General features: G+C 52.0%; 5 protein-coding genes across 5 annotated transcripts; 2 read left to right on the top strand and 3 right to left on the bottom strand.

Moving 5' to 3' along the window:
• Positions 1-1,710: 1,710 nt before the first annotated feature.
• Positions 1,711-2,720, bottom strand: Sf3b6 (Splicing factor 3B subunit 6; the record flags this gene model as incomplete). Its single annotated transcript, XM_066131587.1, has 6 exons — positions 1,711-1,868; positions 1,935-2,024; positions 2,150-2,277; positions 2,370-2,426; positions 2,490-2,513; positions 2,680-2,720. The coding sequence occupies 6 exons, from the start codon at positions 2,718-2,720 to the stop codon at positions 1,711-1,713; spliced, it is 498 nt and encodes a 165-aa protein (XP_065987624.1).
• A 1,360-nt stretch (positions 2,721-4,080) lies between these two features.
• G6M90_00g101270 (uncharacterized protein) lies at positions 4,081-5,631 on the top strand (the record flags this gene model as incomplete). The annotated part of the gene is made up of 2 exons (XM_066131586.1): positions 4,081-4,470; positions 4,978-5,631. The coding sequence occupies 2 exons, from the start codon at positions 4,081-4,083 to the stop codon at positions 5,629-5,631; spliced, it is 1,044 nt and encodes a 347-aa protein (XP_065987740.1).
• A 2,172-nt stretch (positions 5,632-7,803) lies between these two features.
• SURF4 (Surfeit locus protein 4) lies at positions 7,804-8,992 on the top strand (the record flags this gene model as incomplete). The annotated part of the gene is made up of 4 exons (XM_014690733.1): positions 7,804-7,961; positions 8,060-8,172; positions 8,278-8,771; positions 8,855-8,992. The coding sequence occupies 4 exons, from the start codon at positions 7,804-7,806 to the stop codon at positions 8,990-8,992; spliced, it is 903 nt and encodes a 300-aa protein (XP_014546219.1).
• Positions 8,993-10,644: 1,652 nt separating this feature from the next.
• cdcA (Tyrosine-protein phosphatase cdcA) lies at positions 10,645-12,584 on the bottom strand (the record flags this gene model as incomplete). The annotated part of the gene is made up of 2 exons (XM_014690734.1): positions 10,645-12,167; positions 12,248-12,584. 2 exons carry the CDS (start codon positions 12,582-12,584, stop codon positions 10,645-10,647), a joined length of 1,860 nt encoding a protein of 619 aa, XP_014546220.1.
• A 2,460-nt stretch (positions 12,585-15,044) lies between these two features.
• nuc-1 (Phosphorus acquisition-controlling protein) lies at positions 15,045-17,236 on the bottom strand (the record flags this gene model as incomplete). Its single annotated transcript, XM_014690735.1, has 2 exons — positions 15,045-16,505; positions 16,658-17,236. The coding sequence occupies 2 exons, from the start codon at positions 17,234-17,236 to the stop codon at positions 15,045-15,047; spliced, it is 2,040 nt and encodes a 679-aa protein (XP_014546221.1).
• Between the last annotated feature and the right edge of the window lie 2,987 nt (positions 17,237-20,223).

The raw sequence follows: 20,223 nt of genomic DNA, 5'->3' as shown, positions 1-20,223 counted from the left end.
AAGCGCGCTGATGTCAACTGCAACCAGGCCACTAGGCGGCGCGCCTGAGGCAAACTGATCGCAGGCGCGGGGGGAGGACGCCTGCATGAAATTCAGGGCAGGCACTTCCCCCTCGGCACCTTCTCAATAATGCTCAGGGATGCCCTCTCCTCTCTCATCCCGTCGAACCACCACCATCCCACGTCATGATGGAATGCATCGCCGTCTCGGTCCTCCCGCACAAACGAAGCCAACACGCAACTACGGGTGAGATTACACGTCGCCTGTCCGCCCGTCCCGCCACGCCAAGCCCGACGCCGAAGTGGCCCAGCGGCCCCAAAACCCGGCCCGGCAGACAGGCACCGCCTCACCCGCCACGAGGCCAGGCATCCTCGCGCGTCTGCCAGTCAAGAAAGATATCACGGAAATCCAGACTCCTCGGCAGCTCTCATCAGCATCATGCAATCATGTCATCATGTCTTGCGGACCCCCAATTTGCGGCATACCCAGCTCTTTGGGCTTTACCCTGCCACTGCCCACCGGGGCGGAAAACGAGAAAAAAAAAAGGTGTAAAAGGGCCGAGTGTCTACGTGATGTTTATGCAAGACTGCCTGGAGCTTTATTGGGGTTCCATGTGTACTGTCAGATGGGGCGGTTTATTTTTAACAATAGCCGCGAGAAAGCGCGAATCGTAGGACGAGCGACTGTCATGGGCGGTTGAAGGCCGCTCACTCTCTCATCATCAAGTCATCTGCCGTGGGCTGTGAAATAAACGCTTGCCGACGTTGTGGAACCCGCAAGAGTGCTATTTTCTCGACGCTGATACAACACGGGTAGTGCCAGTCTTGGATTGCCGGAACGCAGAGCCTCCCTCTTCGCCCTCACCTTGCACCCTCGTCGTTTGCGCTCCGTTCTAGAATACCAGCATGCGTCTGCATGCAACGCATTCCTCAGCCCGCAGAGAGCACACGGTGACGGCAGGGCCTGCTTCTCATAGCGCTGTAATGCGACGTTGAATACACAGCGGCCAGCAAATGGCATGGCCGTCTTGCTCCGAAGGCACGGCACATGGCACGAGGACAGATCGATCTTGCATAGACCCTACAGAGGGATAGTGACGTAGTCTTTGTGGAACTTTGGCCCTCCTATCCATGTAAACAAAATTACCGACATTCATCGTTGGAACTAGTACTCACAAAAGACAAAAAAGCAATCATGTCTGCTCAGTGTCTAGTCAGGATACTAGTAGATACTAGTACCTGAGTCGTTAGCCGTTGAGTAACACAAATTCCTAGGTAATCATCTTTATTGAGAGCGAGAGAACAAGTTCGAGACAGACTGCACATCACCAAGGTTAAAATTAACCAGTAAAGCCAGTAAAAACCAGTCGTTTCGCCGCCTTTGCCAGAGTTTCTAAAATACCCTTTGCAAGAGAATACAATTCGTAGTGACCGCCATATCGTCACTTCCGCTTGAACGAAACCTTAATTTCCCTGTTCACCGTTTCCGAATTTCCATTTCAAAATCAATAAAAAGCTAAAGTACATGGCAAGGAGTGACGAATCAGTAAGAAAACAATCCCACCGCCATCATCGAATAAAAAAAAGCAATAGAATAAATAATGATCACCCAGGCTGGAGTGGGATTCGATCATGCCGTTGAACCCCCCTCCTCATAGTCGTCAGCAATGAGGGGAGACTGTCGTCGTCCTAAGAGGCACGCAAGCAACTATCACGCGCAAGATCGTAGAGCAGTTGGGGCTCCATCGACAAAGCGGACTGCTCGCGAGCCGACATGCCCCTTGTTAATGGTGCTGTCAAGTGGCGTGCCCTTTCGAAGGATCGTCTTGTGATCCGACGAGGCGGACTTTGGAGGTGACAAAGACCGGCCTGAAGACATTGAGGGTCTCTTGTCTTGCAGGCTGTCTCCAGGCCGGTCGGATTGTCAATCTATACCATGCTGTTTCTTCAGCTGAGCTAAAGATTCCCGACGTGCCTCGAGGTCCTCTTTTGACTTCATCATCTTCTCCGGCTGATGATACAGAACTGTCAGGAGGGGGTTAGTACACGCGCCGATACGTAATGGACAATTGAAGGGGCAGGAAGGGGCAGGAAGGGGCGACAAAGTGCACTAGGGGTCCGTCAACTTTCGATGTCAACCTGTCACGTACCGACAAGATAACGATTCTGGAAGTTGAAGCCGTTGAGCTTGTCGCAGGCTTGCTTCGCATCCATTACGTCCTCATAGACCACGAAGGCCGTTCCCTTGGTACTAGTGGAAATGCCCTGGCGAACTTGGCTGCAAAAGAAAGGGAAAAACACGTTAGTAGCCGGTTGCCAGAGCTGGTTTTATCAGGATATCGATGAAATATCGAGGTCGGGGGCGCGTACCGGATTGGACCGAATTTTCCAAAGAGGTCGAAAAGCTCCTCTGGAGTTACGCTGTAGCTATATCGATTGCTGTCAGTTCGGGCGTTCGGAGATATGAGTTTGCACGTCGGATTTAGTTACCTCAAATTCTTGACGAACAGAGCTCTGTGATGGTGGTTAGCCAAGCCCAACGCGATGGTCCCGTGGTAAACGCAGGCAACTCGGCAGTCTCAACAGATTGGGGGTTGTGATGCCGGAAAAAACCCGTGGAGAGGGACTCCACGCGCCGAAACAAGATATAAGAAAAAATGAATTTAAAAAACACACTCACCTGTTGACTTCGGGTGCGAGTTTCCCGCCGCGACTACTCATCCTTTGGATGATTTTGTTGTAATGAATCGAGGACTCGATAAGGGTCGGAAGCGGCTCCGTTCAGGCTCGAGGATGTTGGAAGGATGGATTGCGAGACCAGATCCGAGCGGAGGCGCAAGGCGGGCAAGGGTGACTGGCCTCTGCGATGGAACGAGGCTGGTCACGTGAGGGGTGGTTTGTGCTGTGGCTGTTCGGTGAGGAAGTGAATGGAAGTGTGGAGTGGAGATGAACGGTCTATCGCAACATTCAAACGCTATTAGACGCTATCGCACGCAATCATTGCAAAGTGCCATTGATGCGGACGATACTGCGTACCTAATACCTTTTGTTCGTAGCACTCCGGAGGAGCAACTCCAACGTGATGCAAAGCTATAGAACATTGAAGCTTGGGTTTCCGCGATACCTGTCTTCTACGCAATTCATACATCAAGACTCTCACTGGTCGGCCCATGCCTACATCGGCGCGCATGACCTGGGCTCCGGGAGGAGATAAGAGTCGCAGAATACATGGCAGCATTGGAAGGGCACCCCGGTGGATGACGGGCGGAAGACACAAACATTTGAGAGAGCGACGCGGCAACCGTTTTGGAGTCTGAGCCACAGCATTTGTGACATTCCGAAGCACTCATGTATCACAGGGTCCTGGCGAGCATCAAATACCATTCGTGGCGGCAGTTCCCTCAATCCGGGAGTGACATGGTGTGGTGTGGTGTGGTGCAGCACCTTACCAATGGCTTCTGCGACATGCGTCCCTGACTTGACCGCCATACCTGATTCGTGTTTGTATTGGTTCTCTTTTCTTCTGGTCCTTCTCGTCCTCCCCAATTGCACCCAGCAATACATCCAGGCGACGTCTGAAGTCATCTCAAGTGCTAGCAATGATGTTCCAACATTCAACAGACGGACTTGAAGGCACCCTAATCACGGCGAGATCCGCCCATTGACAATTCCACCCAGGCACTGCCCCCACTTTGGCAGCCTACTTAAGTAGTTAGTGTCGTTGGTGAACTACGACAATGTGTCGGAAATATGGGGCGCACAGTCCCCGACACCGGAAAGACGATTTGCTTCTGTGCATTTTCCAGGAGAAGCACAGTGTCCATAAATTCACAAGAAACGCTACTTGTACGGTAGACTACTTGCTCACAACTCGCTCAGCTGTTGCTGATGAAGACAGATTCAAGGCCATTCATTATCAATAGGCCCAATAGTGAATGGTCCCCCTGATTAGAAGTTCAGCTAACAGTCGCGATTTGTTGACCCTTACGGATTTATGCATTGCTGTCGTTGCACAGCCGGGCCTTGTTTCTGTTTTCCAGCTGTACTGGCATTTTCCCGATTCTAAATCCAGCGATACCAGATGTCAAGCTCTTTCGGAGCTTCCGTTTTGTCAACGTTCGATTGCGGGGAAGATGGAACGGAATTTCTTTCGCAGTTAATCGAATCACCGGATACACCTGCACACGAAACAAGGCAACTGGTGGACACGAGTATCCTGGCCAATTCAGATGACTTTCATTACCTGATTGAATGTGCGAGGTCTATACAGCAATCGAGACATCTACCCTATGAAAACTTAAACGGCAACGACCTGCTCTCATTTGTATGGCTCATCCTGACCAGCGAGCCCACTGTTCCCGACACAGAAGAGACGCCGTGGGCGGAGACGGACCGACTGATACTTCTTGCCAAAGAGCTCGCCAAAGACCCCGATATTCGAGGCCCAAGTGCTCGTCAAATAGCTAGCTATGTGAGTCCAGCCAAACGGGCTCGTCGGCAAGTCAAGTTGGTCAGTCAAAGTACTACCTCCCATTATTGGTCTACCGAGACAAGAACGCAAAACAAAACGTTGAACGGCAGGATAGCGCTTGCGGATAGCTACCCGCAACAGCCTAGTCTCCCAAAGGGGATTTTGCAAACAGCTGTAGCCAATTTTAGACAAGACATACAATTCAGGGACCAAAAAGTTACCAGATCATCAAGTACTGCCACCACATCCCAGCCGCAAAATATCGAATCCGTCTATCCACAATGTCAGTCAGCAATAGACAGTACTACTGCTCTCTGTCCCACAGCTCAAATTTCTCCCTTCTTCCCATGGAAAACTCGAGACAAAAAGTCGCCCAGTCGTCCTCCGGCAGGTGTCGTGTCGAGTGTCCCCTTCCCACCACTTTCAACGTCTCAATTCGGGCTGATTCAGGAGAGGTTGGCGCATGAGCCATTCTGGTTATTAATAGCGGTAACGTTTTTAATCAAGACAAGTGGCCAGGCAGCTATACCCGTCTTCTACAAAGTCAGAGAAAGGTTTCCTTCACCTACAGAACTGAGAGATCCCAACAATGCCGAGGAACTCTTCAGCATGATACGTCACCTGGGTTTAGCTGCTAATCGACTTGCTTTTATTCAAAAATACGCCGAAGTTTTTATAAGCAACCCGCCGGCACCCGGAAAGCAATACAAAGTCAGAAATTACGAAAGGAGGGATATTTTGCCATCTGCCATGAGCATGGAGAGCCTGGACACCGCTGGCGATTCAAAGTGCTTGAACCCAGGTGCTGCCGATGACGAAGCAAATGCAATGGCCTGGGAGATTGGGCATATGACCCAGGGGAAGTATACGCTGGATAGCTGGAGGATATTCTGCCGAGACGAGCTACTTGGGAGAGCCCAGGATTGGAATGGCAAAGGGCGGCAGCCAGAATTTCAACCCGAGTGGATGAGGGTTCTGCCACACGATAAAGAACTTCGAGCATATCTACGATGGATGTGGATGCGGGAAGGTTGGGAATGGAATCCAGAAACGGGAGAACGGCAAGTGCTGCGGCCGGAACTGGAAGCAGCTGTCAATGAAGGAAGAGTCGAGTATGATAATGCAGGAGGGTTACGAATTCTGGAAACAGCGAGGCGATAAATGTGCGGAGGGGTGTAACGAATATGGAAAATGTCATGGGAGCGTACGGAGTACTTGTGTCGCATAGCCTCTGGATAATAATGAAGTATAGATGTTCAAGCAACCAATTTAAACCGGCAATTGAGAAATGCGTATAGAACACCCACTTATTATGCGTTTCGGTTCGAATTCGTCTTTGGGTACTGTACAGTGTAGGGTACACAGAATTGACTTGCCGATAGGGAAGGTACTTTTCGGTACGTATGGCGGAAGGGCTAGTTGGTGGGGAATACCGAAGTATTGGACTCATACGGAGTATTCCGCAATGCGGACAGGCAACCTTGGAAAATACATGTCTGGGACACAAGAAGGGAGGTGGGTACTCGGTTGGAACCGATTGAACTTGACGATTTGAAGACGGGCGTTCTCTAACTTTAAGCCAGCGCGGAGCATTCTACTGTAACCAAAAGTTTTTGGCAAGCAAGTAACATTAAAGGGAAGGCATAATAAGACAGCACCGAGGTTAACAGGCGGCAACAGGCGGCTGCAGCCTCGACGGGTTGAGCTGTGGCTGACGAGCGCCAACAGAAGGCAGTGGGTACAGGACACTGTTCAAGTGATCAATTGATTCAGGTGGGCATCATCGGGAGCTTGGGGCAAGGAGCAAAGCATGTAAGGCCGAGACGCCGAGAATGAGGACACGCAGGCCTCACTGGCTAAGACGTCGTCGCCCTCCCTTGGACGAGGGAGTCGTGTGCTCGGGGCTGGGCGTTTATTAGAGTCAGACATTGTGGAAAGCGCGTCGTGAAAAGCAAGTTTAGAGTACAATAGAGGCATAGGAACGCGTCAAGTCTGTAGTGTTGATACTACTTATAAGTAGATTAAAGCCGTCAATGGACGTGGTGATGCTGCGTACTTAACCTACTAGGAAGAGTACAAGTTTCGATTGTTCTTTTGGATGCCAGGGTCGGAGCGCGCTTGTCCCTGGACCATCTGTGCAGAGCAGATGCGTGGGTATCGTAGAACAGCGCTCACGGTGGGCAAGTGCGTGCGGGCCTGGAATCTGTAATGGCAAAAAGAAGCAAGATGCTCCGTACACGACTCGGTATTGAAGGTGCAGCAGCTGGTTGGCAAGGGGTTTTTCTACCTACTAGGCACCTGGGCACATGGAGGTATATTTCGGCCAGGCCCCATGGTCGCTCACTGCTCGTCGGTGCTACATACAATCGACTTGAGCTTCTTGATATAAAGTCAATCTCAGATACAAATCGACTCGAAAGCTTGCTCAAGCGGAACGTACATACGTCTGGTACTTTACGGAGTACTCCGTACAAGGAAGGCACGCCTGGCAGAGTGGGTAGTACGTACCAGTACGGAGTAACCAGACCGGATTTGACGGCGGCTAGAGCCACCAGAGCCACTAGAGCCAGAAGTGGACACCCCAGCATACTTGGAACTTGTCTAAAGGACACAGTTGTAGTAAGTTGCCTTGGTATGTACGGAGTAGCCTGGCGCGCCAGCCCAGGGTCAGAGGCCATAGCTCGTCCTCTTGCCATGGTCGCGCTGTCGCCGACGTGGTGGTGGACTGGTGGTGGACTGGTGGTTGTGGTCAGATCGACCGGTCGAGTCTATCCGTCTGGCCTATGTACTTACAGTAGACTAGACGGCCTCAACCCGGGACTCTGGACACATGTGCACTTTTTTGCCAATTCCCAACCCCTCCTGGACATCTTGACATAGTTTCCTTCAACACTTCAACACCCCGACCCAACCCAACTCACCTGCCATCGTGGTGCATCGCCCTCCTTTGTTTGAATTGAAGCTTTTGTAGCCCAGTGGTGCTCAGTGCTCTTTGCTCCTTGCTCTGCCTGCTCTCTCCTCTCCCCTCTGCTCCCTTGCCTCTCTGCTCTCTACCGGCGCGACCACTTCTCCCACTTGGACAACTCAACCTCGTCTGTCCATCACCCCACGCCACAACCGCGCCTGTCGCTTCTTCCAAATCCAACCTCTTCCATCTCGTCTAATCCGAAACTCCCTCCGCGGACACCTTGACCGTCAACAGGCCTGGTGTGCAACTGTCGCAAGCTTCGGCATCGGACGTCACGACTGGTAGAGTCCACACAGCTTCCGCAGGCGCCCACCGACCCTCGGTTCATCCCAAGCAACTGTCCCTCGCCCAGCAGCTCTTTCATCATGCAGCGCGGTCCCTCTGGATATGGCCTCAATGGCCCTCCGCAGTACGGCGGCCCTTCCAACGCCGAAGAATCCAATGGCAACATCCTCGACCAGATTCGCCCCTATACCAGCAAGGTTGAGGATATGCTCGACACCCTGAGCGAGCCCATCAAGCCGTACGTGGCCACTTGGCTCCCATTTAGCCCAACTAGCTACCACTCCCTTGATGGTCTACCATGACAATTGCTGACCTGGAGCCCTTGCTCTTCTACAGTTACCTGCCCGCCATTGGCCGATTCCTGATTGTCGTCACTTTCCTGGAAGATGCCCTTCGTATCATCATGCAGTGGAGCGACCAGCTTCTCTACCTTCACGACTACCGACATAGTAAGTAGTACATACATGCAGTAATAACCCGCAGGCGAAAAACAAAAAACAATTGGCCTTGGTAGAGGCTACCAACCAGTGCAAAAACCAGCTAACAGGTCGCAGTTCCCAGTGGTATCACCCATATTTTCCTTCTCGCCAACGTCGCCGCCATGGTCGCATGCTCCACCCTCATCATCGCCCGAAAGCAATCTGACTACGCCGTCGCCGGTCTCATGGGTGTCGTCATCACCCAAGCTCTCGGCTATGGTTTGATTTTCGATCTCAACTTTTTCCTCCGAAACCTGTCCGTCATTGGCGGCCTTCTCATGGTTCTCTCCGACTCGTGGGTGCGCAAGACCAAGGCTTTCGCGGGACTGCCCACGCTCGACGAGAAGGACCGCAAGATGTACTTCCAGCTTGCCGGCCGTGTTCTACTCATCTTCCTCTTCATTGGATTTGTCTTTACTGGCCAATGGTCCATTTGGCGCGTTCTGGTGTCTCTCCTCGGAGCCGGCGCTTGCGTCATGGTTGTTGTCGGCTTCAAGGCCAAGTTCAGCGCCACGCTTCTCGTTGTCATTCTGAGCATCTTTAACCTGTTTGTCAACAACTTCTGGACCGTAAGTTTTCTTTTGTTCTTTTTTGTCAACTTTGCTAGACTTGTCTCTTCGCCGAGCCGGCCACAGCTAACGTGTATTACTAGCTCCACGAGCACCACCCACACAAGGACTTTGCCAAGTACGATTTCTTCCAGATCCTCTCCATCGTTGGTGGTCTGCTCCTGCTGGTCAACAGTGGCCCTGGTCAGTTCAGTATTGATGAGAAGAAGAAGGTCTACTAGGCGACCTAGTTGGTACATGGATCTCACGGATCTCACGGGTCTCGGGAAGTGGGTCGCCATGGATGAAAATAAATTCTCGACTCTCATGTTTGACGATTAGCTTTTTCCTGGTACGGGACAGCTTCTTTTTTAACGAGGCGCTTTGGTGGTTTCAAGGACACTGCATTGAAAAAAAAAGTTCCTCGTGGTCACCACCACGAGCATTGGCTGTCATGAAATATCCTCAACTGTTTGCAATATATAGAGAGAAGTATGGGCAGTGATGTAGGAGGTACGCATGCTGAAGCACAATATCAATCTGATTTATGTTTTGAAGAATGTTCCTCGTCTGTTGAATTTATGGCTACTGCGTCGGTGGTTGACTGAGAAGGCCCTCCATATTATTTATTACTTACTTACATGTGCGGCTCTGTCGTCCGAGACGGTCCGAGCCTTGGCATTTACAGTCGGGTCGGTTGGCGCATTCTTCATCCATCCAAACCACTCGCTAGAGCGAAGAAATGCCGTCCGGACACGATGCGGATCAGCAAGAGACGACATGATGACGTGATGCCGTCATTTGGTATAGGCCCACACGGCGCTGTGCCCCGGATCCCGTCCATCCATCCATCGAGAACTTCCACCGCCCCCCGGCCTCGCTGCGCGGCATGGGCTACTTCAGGGCCTTTGACGTCTAACTCGCTGTTAGGTTGCCAAGCTTCCGTTCAATAGCAGTCAATCTACAAATATCCATACACATACATACCCGTGCCGGCTCATCAGTTGAGTAGCAGAGCGCCACTCCATCTACCCGCCAGCGACTACATAATACATGGACGAGTGGCCAGTCCACTTCGTTGCCAATGGGTACCTGCCCATCACTGAAACCCATATATTCACACAAACCACAAACACATTAAGTCGGCGCAGCGTCAACATCATGATTCAAATAATGAAATTCATGCCGTATGATATATATGCACAACTCGCTCCATCCCTCGTCATTCCATCACCCCCCCTTCCCCTCGAGCAACCACACTACCCAATGATTGAATAAAACAAAAAATCGAAGTGGACTTAAATCAAACAAGCCGAGAGAAGAGCATCTTCGAAAGAAAAGGGGAAGAAAACAATACCAAGCAATCATAAAACCAAAAGTGCAAAAACGCAAAACAAAACAAAAAACATCCGTGCCGTCCCTCCTGTAGCGCCATCGCAGCTCAATAACACAATAAATGCCATGACCGTGGAATACCTCGTCTTCAAACCTTCGCAATTGGTCACTATAGCTTGGCCTTCCCCTTGTCCTCACCCCCTATTCTCATATGCTCGACATACGCTCTTTTCATAAAGGTCTAGTTGTCGGCCTCAAGAGTCCAGCCCTCCCCCCTTTCAAGAAGAACTCGAGCTTTGTAGACACGGACAAAGCTCACTGAATGAGATATGATTGTTTTTTTGCTCCCCTCTCTCTCTTGGTAGGAACGCCTAAGGACATGCATGTATGCAGAATGTTTAAACGAATCGCTCGTCAAAATGGACGTAATTTTGTCATCATCGTTAATAAAAAAGTAGAAACACACAAAAAAAATTTCTTTTTTTCCTGGCTTCTCTGTGGGTATTTGAAAAATGTATTCAAATCACCGGTGCTGAATCCGTTGGACTAGGCCAATCTCCTATGACGACCCGGAGACTTTACGTGCCGTAGACATAGCTGAGGCTGACACAGACATGCTGGAGCTGCCAACACGGCCGCTCGTCTTTCGAATTCCAGCAGAGTCCTTGGCTCGCAAGGGAGACTCGGATCCGGCACGCTTACTGCCACGGACCCTGGTCATGACGCTAGGTGTACTAGCAACACGATCCACGGTCTTTGATCGGCCTGAGCCAATGTTCTCTGCATCATGTGAGGCGTCGTTATCAATGAGATAAATTGTCGACGTTGTCTGGCTGACTGCGCGGACCCTCTCGCGGCTGGGTGACGCTGATGCCTTACGGTGGCTGCGCATGCGAACATGCAACTCTTCGTCAGAATCCGAGCCCTGCGTGTAACGGTGCATGGCCACTATTTCGGTCTCATTCAGGCCTTCTCTCTCTTCTTCTATACTGGGTCTGTGAGTGGCACCTGATCGAAAATAGGGATGGTGGCGATCGGCAGCCCGCGTAGACTTCCGAGGTTGTCCAGGAGTAGGGGCTGGAAGGTAGTCCTCCTGTGCACCATTCTTGCGGTCCTGGTCGACTTCACTGAGAGGTGTGCGGTTCGATGGGCTGCGATTCGGAGGGGTAGACATTTGACCATTGCGCAGGCTCGTCTTCTGCATAGCTCTGATGGGTGTGCTTGGAGCAGGATTGGCGGCGGCAAGTTCCCTTCTCAGACGACGTTCAACGCGCTCCTCAACCCACCACTCCCGGAATGTACCCTGGTTGAGATGTAACCAGTGCTGCTGGGGACCAACAACCATACCGGGTCGCATGAAGCGCATAAAGGAGATGATCTCGTCGGCGGTGAAGCCATGTCTGTAGATCAAGTATGCGCCGATGAGACAGCCGGTTCGGCCCAGGCCAGCCTTGCAGTGCACCGCAATACCCTTCTTCTTCACGGTGATGGTCTCGTGCGCCAACCGAATAAACTTGCGGACAGTTGTGAGTGGAGGGCACGTTCCGTCGTCAAAGATCATGTCAAGATGCTGGATGCCCAGAGCCTCAAAGTAGGACGGAGAATACAAGTGTGAGTTCAACCTGACAACCAATCCAATATTCTTCTCAGAGAAGTGCTTCAAGACGTTCTTGAAAGGCTGTGGCAGGGTTGGATGGGCATCCACGGCACCCAAATCTCTCGGTAGCAATGGCCAGAGCTCAGAATCTTCGGTAACCTTGGCGACGGGTGTATGTTGAGGAGAGGCAAAAGCCAGGAAATGGGGGGTGATCCAGTTAAAGTCGCCGTGCTCTACACGCTCAAACTTTTCGTACATTTCAAGATCAAAGTTGTCAAGGTCAATGCACTTTTCCTCCTTGGCCTTCCATACACCATACACAACGTCCTGGACGGTAATGCCGTAGTCGGCTTGGCTGTACCCAGCATCACGGAAGGGCATCAAAGGCGGATCGACCTGGGCAATAGGAGCCAGGGCCAAATGAGGCGGCCAATTTTGGATCAAGACCATGTAGCAAGCCAGCATACAGGCAGCATTTGCACGGCCTTTGGTAGGGATGTTAGTTGACGGTCCCAGTTGCGCCGTGGAAGCTCGGCCAGGGTGGGAGAGGAAGAAAGAAACTCACTCCGCGGGTCAGCAGCGCTCCAGAAAACGACAGGTCGGTCCTTGTTCTCCTTGGCACCAAGGATGTCGTGAAATCGAATAGCAAATCGGTACAAGTGGCCAATGTGCAGAGGGCCAAAGTCGTGGTGAAAGGCATTATACAAAAGCGTATCATCAACTGTAAAGTAGCACGGCGCCGAACGACCACTGCCCACCGAAGAAACGGAGTCCAGAGTTTTGTGCGATCGTTTTCTCGAAGCAACGGGAGATTCCGAGCCGGGAAACAGCGTATCCGCCGTGGGAGGATGAACATAGGCACCGAGATAGAGGCGGTCTGCAAAGAGAACAGAAGAAGCCATCGTCAGCAAAGCTCAGATCCACGCAATTGATTGGGCACAGATGCAGCGCACAGCCAACAAAACGCCATCCGGAACAACGGGCTGAGCCAGAAGAAGAGGAGTAGGAGGAGTAGGAGAAAGCATTGGCCGTGATTGGACGCATGGCATACCTGGGATATATTCAATCACCTGCCCCGAGTTCTGCGCGTGCCTGGAAGTGGGAGCCATTGATTCCAGGCTCACGCTTCAGCGGGGTTCTGCGTTCTTTTCTTCTTTTCCGGCGGCCAAAGAAAAACCTGTCTTGTGTGAAGAAGAAGAAAGGGTCTTCCAGAGACAGGCGGCGGCAGTTTGGCGAAGCAACCCAACAACAATGATACCGAATAGTCAATGTCGGGCGGGCGGACAAACCCAATGCTGCGGCACGCTTCGGCACGCAGAAAAATGCCCTCAGCTTGTCAACACACAAGAGACCCAAATGGCAACTTGTAAACACAAAAATGGAGGACGAGGCTCGTCTAAACTCTATAAGAAAGGCGGTTTCGGTGCAAGCAATGCCGTCACTGTCGTCGGTTGAGAAGCACAACGTCGCTCGAATAGATAAAACCTGCAAAATAAGCTGCCTCGCTCACGGATTCATGCACGTTGACAAGAGAGGGGGAGAGTGAGGCAGGGAGGAAGAGTGGTGTGGGGGGGAGGAGAGGAAGGAAGGAAAAGAAAGACGAGGGATTTCCAAGCACAGTGGTGACGGCTCACGATGTTTTTGTACAGAAGAGAAGTCCCCCGAGTCAACAACAGCTCAGAAACGGCGGGTGGGTTTTGTATGTATGTTTGAGCAGCGCTGCACATGCGGAAACCTCTACTCTGTACCCCGGCCGCCCGCTGCGTCGTCCAGTGGTCAGGCTTGTTGTTGTGAGACCCTCCGCCTTTTTGCCTTGCCTGTAGGGGAATAACAAGACAGCTGGGCGGTCTTGTTGTGGGTCGGCCCGTCGCCGGGGAAACCATCAGCCTACAACACCGGTTGACAGGACCAAGGCCACGAAAGCGGTGCGGCTGTGGCGCGGGCCTCAGCCAGATGGAATGCAGACCCACCCCGTTTCATGCACGCGCCACAGCAGCCGCCAACGCTACCTACCACTAGTCAAGGACGACCTTGCCAAAACCTGAGAACCTGCCCGGCGCCAATCGCTGCCCCTCCATCTGCGCGGCCCTGCGACAAATCCCCCAAGCATACACAAGAGGAAAACTCTTGACCTCATCTGCATTCCTTGCATTCCTTGCACTCGACACACGGCGCCAGGTCCGCGACCACCGATCAGGCCCGCCCGCTCATCAAGTCTCAATCTGCGACGCCGGTGCCCGGGGTGACCGTCGCAATCAGCCCGTTGTCGTCACCATGGCCTCCCCGACGGCCCAGTTCCCTTGCTCAATGTTTGTCTTGCCCGTAAACCCCAAAAATAGAACCACTCGCCACCAACAAAAAAAACAAAAACACCCCCCTCCGTCCTCCTCTCCTCTACGAACAAACTCTAGCTTCGTGACAAAAGTGTCGTAGCTAACGCCGACGGCGCAAAAAAAAATCTACAGAGCCCTCCGTGTGCCCCTCCCAACCGCAAGACTCGCCTCGACTGCCCTCCAAGCTCTCCGCGTCGACCCCGAACTATCCCCCCTCGTCCAGAGACAGCTGTCCGTCGCGTCGGACCAAGACACCGTCCTCACGGTAGACTACCAGGCAACGACGAATCGCATGCTCCGCGTGGCAGTGAATTCCTTCATGGAAAGCCTCAGGCTTGTGCTGGAGGTGATGGAGCAGTTGGATGTAGATGTATTGCCGCAGACAGAAAACGAGAATCCGTCATGAAGCTTTTGAAAATCTCTCCCCCCTCTCAGAGACGTGAAAATTGAGAAACAAATGGCCCACGACGCCTTGGGCGCCGATTCTGGAAAACACAGGTCTAAGAAACATCCCGAGCCCACCAGCTTGGACATTGTTACATGAGTAGCTATAGTATTTCGTCTTTATTTATACTAGCATATTTCATCATGTCTCATCTGACTAAAGCAGCGTTGCAGACGATCGACTACCCAGCACTACTGTGGCTCTAGCCCTTCATGTTATCCAACAGCCCTCTATGACCAACCAAAAAAAGTACTCGAGACAGCAGATAGGCTGGAGATTGAGGACAAAAAACGCCACCACCAAAAGGAAGAAGAAGAAGAAGAAAACAAAAAAAAAGCTGTTTGAACTCGATAATTCCATACAAAGCCCGTTCAAAATGCTAAAAAGAAAACTAAATCGTGGTAATATCGACTGCCGCCGCCCCCCAACAAATTGCAACCAATGTGATATCCATCTCCGCGTAATTATTTTCCTGTTTCGCGACCAAGAAAAACCCCATGCTATTTACCCATTATGCAATCCAACAAATGGACAAGATTCAAAACTGCCAAGTCTAGACAGTCGTCGGATATTTGTCCACGTGGCTATGTCGCCGGTGCCTGTAGTTTTTGCAGCTGGCTCTTTAGCTCGTCTAGCTCTTGTCTCAAGTCGCCATTTTCTTTTTGAAGATGTTTCATGTGCACAATGGCATTCTCCACAACGCTTGCTTTGCTGTTGGGCACGTTATTTTGTAACTTGTTGTCCTTCCTCTCCGCCTCATCATCCTCAATCTTTTGTGGATCTGGTAACAAGCTGGCCATGACTTGCAGCGCTGAATTGATACGATTTCTTCGCCCTTGCTCCGCAATCTTGTGAGATGTTCGTTTTGACGTGAGATTCGTTGACAACTCTGTGGGATATGAAACTCCGGGCACAGTGTTTCCTTCTAGGATATTTTGATAGTTTGATTTGGTCATGAGCAAACGTGAAGCTGTGTCTTCCATTGACAGGCCAGGAGTTCCAGGAAGCAAAGGCTTGATGTTCGGTGATATTCTCGGTAACAAAGCAGGCGAGGCGTGAACTGAGCCAGTAGATCGTTTCCTGCCGTTTCTAGAAGCCAGCTGAGGCGTCTTGCGCGCACTAGGCCCGGAGGATCCCGGTCGTAATTGAGGACTTTGGCTCGCTGATGCCGTTCCCGGTGTTTGCGTGTTCGGCGAGTGCAAAGGTTGCTGCGAGGTGCTTCTCGCAGAGTTTGGTTCAATGCGGGACAACGGTGACGCCAGCGATGTGTTGATCGGCGCGAGAGGCCGGTTTGATATTGACTCCGGTAGCTCGAGAGATTCGATGTTTTCCGTGACAGTGTGTTGTTCCTGTTCGATTTGTTCCTGGTTCATCGCGCGTGGTTTCTTTGCCTTGGAAGCGGGAAGTTTCATTAGTGAGGCTGGCGTGGCGGGATGAGGCTGCTGCTGCTTTTCTCTCTGTTCTTCTGCCAAGGAACGGGGTGTGGGCTGTTGTGAGCTTCCGTTCTGTGCTTGAATGTACGGAGATTTGCTAGTGGACCGTCGAGCGGGAACGGGAGGAGGGGGCATTTCGGACAGGTTTTCGGGTGATACCGAGGCATTTTCTTCCGAACCTTCAGTCGATGTGGCTGGGAGAGGAAGTAATCCTTGGTCTACGGATGGTGCGTTTCTCTCGTCCACCTCATTCAACACCTGAGACACAATGGCCGGGCTCGGGCCCGTTTTCCGGCGTTGAGGCTTGGCAATCGGTGAGTTCTTCACGCCCTTACCCCGTGCCTTGACTGCATTATTCTTCCTGGCCTTCTTGGACAAGTCTGTGCTGGACCCTCCAGTAGGAGCAATAGCGGGTGCTTCTAGATCCATTTCAACAGGTGAGTTGTTGGACTGTGTGCTATGGTCGTAAACTGATGACGAATCGTTTTGGGCATGCAAGGCTGGCGAGGTAAGAGGGCTAAAGTAAGCTCCGGGCACAGTAAAAGCATTTTCCATATTGAAATGGGGATCCAAAGGCGTCACAGCCGGGGACACAAGAGGCGTGAAGGCCATCTGTAGGGTCCATCACATTAGCATTCATCGCCTTTCCGGGGAATGTGGCGCCCTGTCGATTTTTTTTCTTTTTTTTAAAAAAAAATAAAAAAGTGAAACCAAACCAGGAACAGAGTTATCTGCAACCAAGGGAGGGGAAGAAAACCACTTACATCTTGCTGCTCCGACATTCGCTGATGATATCCTCGATCATAAGTTGTTCGCTGGGGCATCTGCTCCGGCTGAGAATAAAATTGACCGCTGCCAGGAGGCATCTCTATGCTCTGGGGAGTAGGGGGGACCGAATGGCTTTGGTTTGCAAAGAAGGTCGCTCGTTGTTCTTGAAGCTGGCGTTGCTGTTGATGAAATTTTTGCTGCTGGAGATACTGGATCTGAGCATCGATACTGGAAATAGTGTCGCTCGGGGCAGAAGTAGCCAGTAACTGCGCTTGCATGCCGGCAGTCGTCACCATCGCAGGCGTGTGGTTTTGCAGCAGCCCGTCACTGCGGGGAATAATGTGAGAAGGGTCGGCATCACCCATAATAGCGTCGGCCTGTTGCCGATGCTGATGTTGCGGGTGTTGATGCTGAGCCATTATGGCTTGCGAGGGGCCATCCTGGAAGCCATGGAAGTCGAACTGTATGCCATCACCCATGTTTCCCATGCCGCTCATGTCGAGAAATTGGTTGAATTCATCTTCGGTGGTGGAAGCCATATGCTGGTCCTGGCCATCCCAGGCCGCCGAAGCCATCATGGCAAATCGATACGATGACGGTGGACCGTGTACGGGTGCAGATGGAAGCCAGAGATTCGGTCGCTGGCCTCGGGGTGGCGCGGTTCCGAATTAAATTGCCGGGAGGATGAAGCCGACAAGAGGCTTCCTCTCCTTCCCGCGTATAATCAGATGTCGCCAATCGTTTATAAGTCTCCCTATTTGCGTCTTAGGCCCCGTCTGCTTTGGGCCAGCGAATTGAAGGTCCCCGGCCACAAAATGAGGCCTGTGGCTCTCGTGCGGAAGGCGGCGGGGGTGATGAGAAACTGAGATGGATGTGATCATGAGCTTGCTCTGTCTGTCTGTCCGCAGGCACGTATAGTCGCAGCTAGGGCGTTATGTTGCAGTCATTAAGGTCCTCTCTCCTTCCCTTTTCCCCCCTTTCTTTTGACTTCTTATCGTGGGCTGTTGATTTGGAGGGGTGCCGATTGCTCGGTGGGCGTGGTGGCTGCCGCGCCGACGGAGCACTTGACCTTTGCTGCGTCTGGTGGTTGGTGCGCGAATTGAAGACGACAGCCAGGAGCGTAGAGGCAGCGAAGAGCGGGAGTCAAATATGTCCGTCTCAAAACAATAGTCGAAGCAACGAACAGCTTGTCAACTGGCCGCTCCAGCGAAATGAAGGTTCGTCAGCGACGATGGCTGGGGGTGGAGGAGTAAAAAAAAAATGCCGTCGGCGACGTTGACGACAGGACGCTTTTGGAGATTGGCGCAGGACGCAAACCATTAACTTGACTTCACAGGTCCCAGCCCCAGGTGCCATCAAGTCTGGAGAAACGGAGCAGGCAGTCTGGTTCTTCTGCCAGGCGGGCCAGCGCAGGGAGTTGGAAGGGTCAGGCGACTGGGGTGCCACCAGTTGACCTTGCGCAACCTAAAGTACTTAAAGTACGTACATACTCAAGTACGCCAGAATTGCTAGAAGTGGTCCAGATTGGTACATATACTTTTTAAGTATGTGGTCATGTCCAGCGACGTGCAGATCAATTGATGCCTTCAACGCTCAAATGCTGCCGGCACGGCCACATGTGGAATGCTGCACTTGTGGATGCTCAGGTCTGGTGTGTACATGTAATGTTGCTACGGAGTACTGGGTGCAGAGTGCATGCTCAGGCATTTGCTGGGGCAGGCGCACTGGAGAACCCACTGGGGACACACTGGTCACTAGGTCCAGCCACCTTGACAAGGGCCTCTTCACCTCTTCACTCACCAACGCAGGCACGGCACAAATACAATATATAGTCTGGTAACATTGAACATAGACGGCAGCTACGATGCGCAGTCCTCCTCAAGGGTAGACCCCAGACACTGCAGCTGCCACGCTACTTTCGACAAACACCAGATGCACCGGTTATATGTCCTCAAATATCATCCTTTCGTACCAGACAGGCACCAGCCACCATCATCCATCGAGCGTTAGCCTGGTCAAGGCTGTCTTCCATGTGGGAACTCGAAACCTCCAAGCCGGTCGGGGTGGGACCAGACGTGGTGCTGGGAACTGGCTTATCCATCCAACCATCTTGCATGCCCGCCTCCATGACCAGGGCCGTCCATCATGCCGACAGAGACAATCCGGAACAGAGCTTCCAGCCAGGGTCCCCGAGACCACCGCTGTGGATCGAACGCCCGACCCCAAAATGGCTCGAGATGGGTGGACGTCTTATGGGTGGACGTCTTATGGGTGGACGTCTTCCTCAATAAACAGTCTTCCACTCCATACACCCGAGTATGGAAGCGTCATTCGACACCGTCTAGCAGCGAACCCTATCTTTTACATGGGCCTCACATGTTTGTTGAGTCGGGCAAATACTGCCCGTACCACACTCCGTCTTGGGCCAACTGGCTTCTGGATATTATATCCGTCCCCAACCACGGAGGGATGATCCCATGATAGCAAATTACGACAATACAATAGGGGGAAACGGGCTCATTATGATTGGAGCGTTTGCTGGGATTGGCAATGATCTTTTTACTAGAGTAGCCCAGTCCTGGCTGCGACTCGCGACCAACCGGGCTAACACAAAACAAACAAGCCTACCGACGACTAAAATTGGTCGACAGTTCAATTCTGAAAGACTAGCGCCTGCGACGGCCCCATTGACTTGGTCCTACGACTACTTTATCCACAGACCGCCTGGGAAAATTCTTGGACAAGTGGTGGAAACCGATCAAGACAAAGCACGAGCACGTCAACTATCCAGGATTCTACACGGTCCCTCTCCACTCATCGCTTCCTTCTTTCATTGGATGTGGCTGAGCCTCGGTCTCTCTCCCATTGTCCACCAAGCTTATTGTCCCTGGTTGCTTGTTTGGCTGATGCCTTAACGCTTTGCCGCCTTGTGGCTCACTTGCTTCGCCTTCATCTCAAGAGCCAAGTCGATTCCTTCTACACCCTTGTGATATCAGCCTTGTGCTCTCCAGGGCATGAAATGGGAAGCTCATGCCCTCTTGTTACATGGGCAGGCCTTATTCCTGTGTCCTCTGTGGACGGGTTGCACTAGTTAGCTGCATCTAGGGATCGTTTGTAGATGGATACTGAGACATTCGGGAAATAGCGGTCGATTTTGCTTCTCCAGTTTGGGCAACCCGGCCTCCACCCGGAGGTTAGTGCGGGAATATTAGGGATTCGTCCAACCCAGCGTGCGGGAGGCCAAGCGGGCTTGGAGATCCTAGTAGAGGTTAAGGTGCCAAATTGGACATTAGCCCTCATATCATTTGCCCGTCCATTGCTCCATGAATGTTGGTCGGAAGTCGGGCTGCCAGGGAAATGTACGACCACGCGCGGATCCAGCTTCACTCAACGACAGATAGTCTTCCGATGCTCTTGTTCCCTTTGCCGAGCATGGCCATTTCTTCGTGTTGGAGGGTTCTCTTGCTTCAACTATCAGCTCATCAGACATATCCAGTGGCGTGCCTCTTGGCCACGGCAACGGACAGAGTCTTGTAGAGCCGGCAACCGAAAGAGCCTACTC

The sequence above is a fragment of the Metarhizium brunneum genome, chromosome 6 (assembly GCF_013426205.1).
Source record: "Metarhizium brunneum chromosome 6, complete sequence".
Lineage (NCBI taxonomy): Eukaryota > Fungi > Ascomycota > Sordariomycetes > Hypocreales > Clavicipitaceae > Metarhizium > Metarhizium brunneum.
Note: the sequence above shows the minus strand (reverse complement) of the source record. Positions and strands in the feature narration are given on the sequence as shown.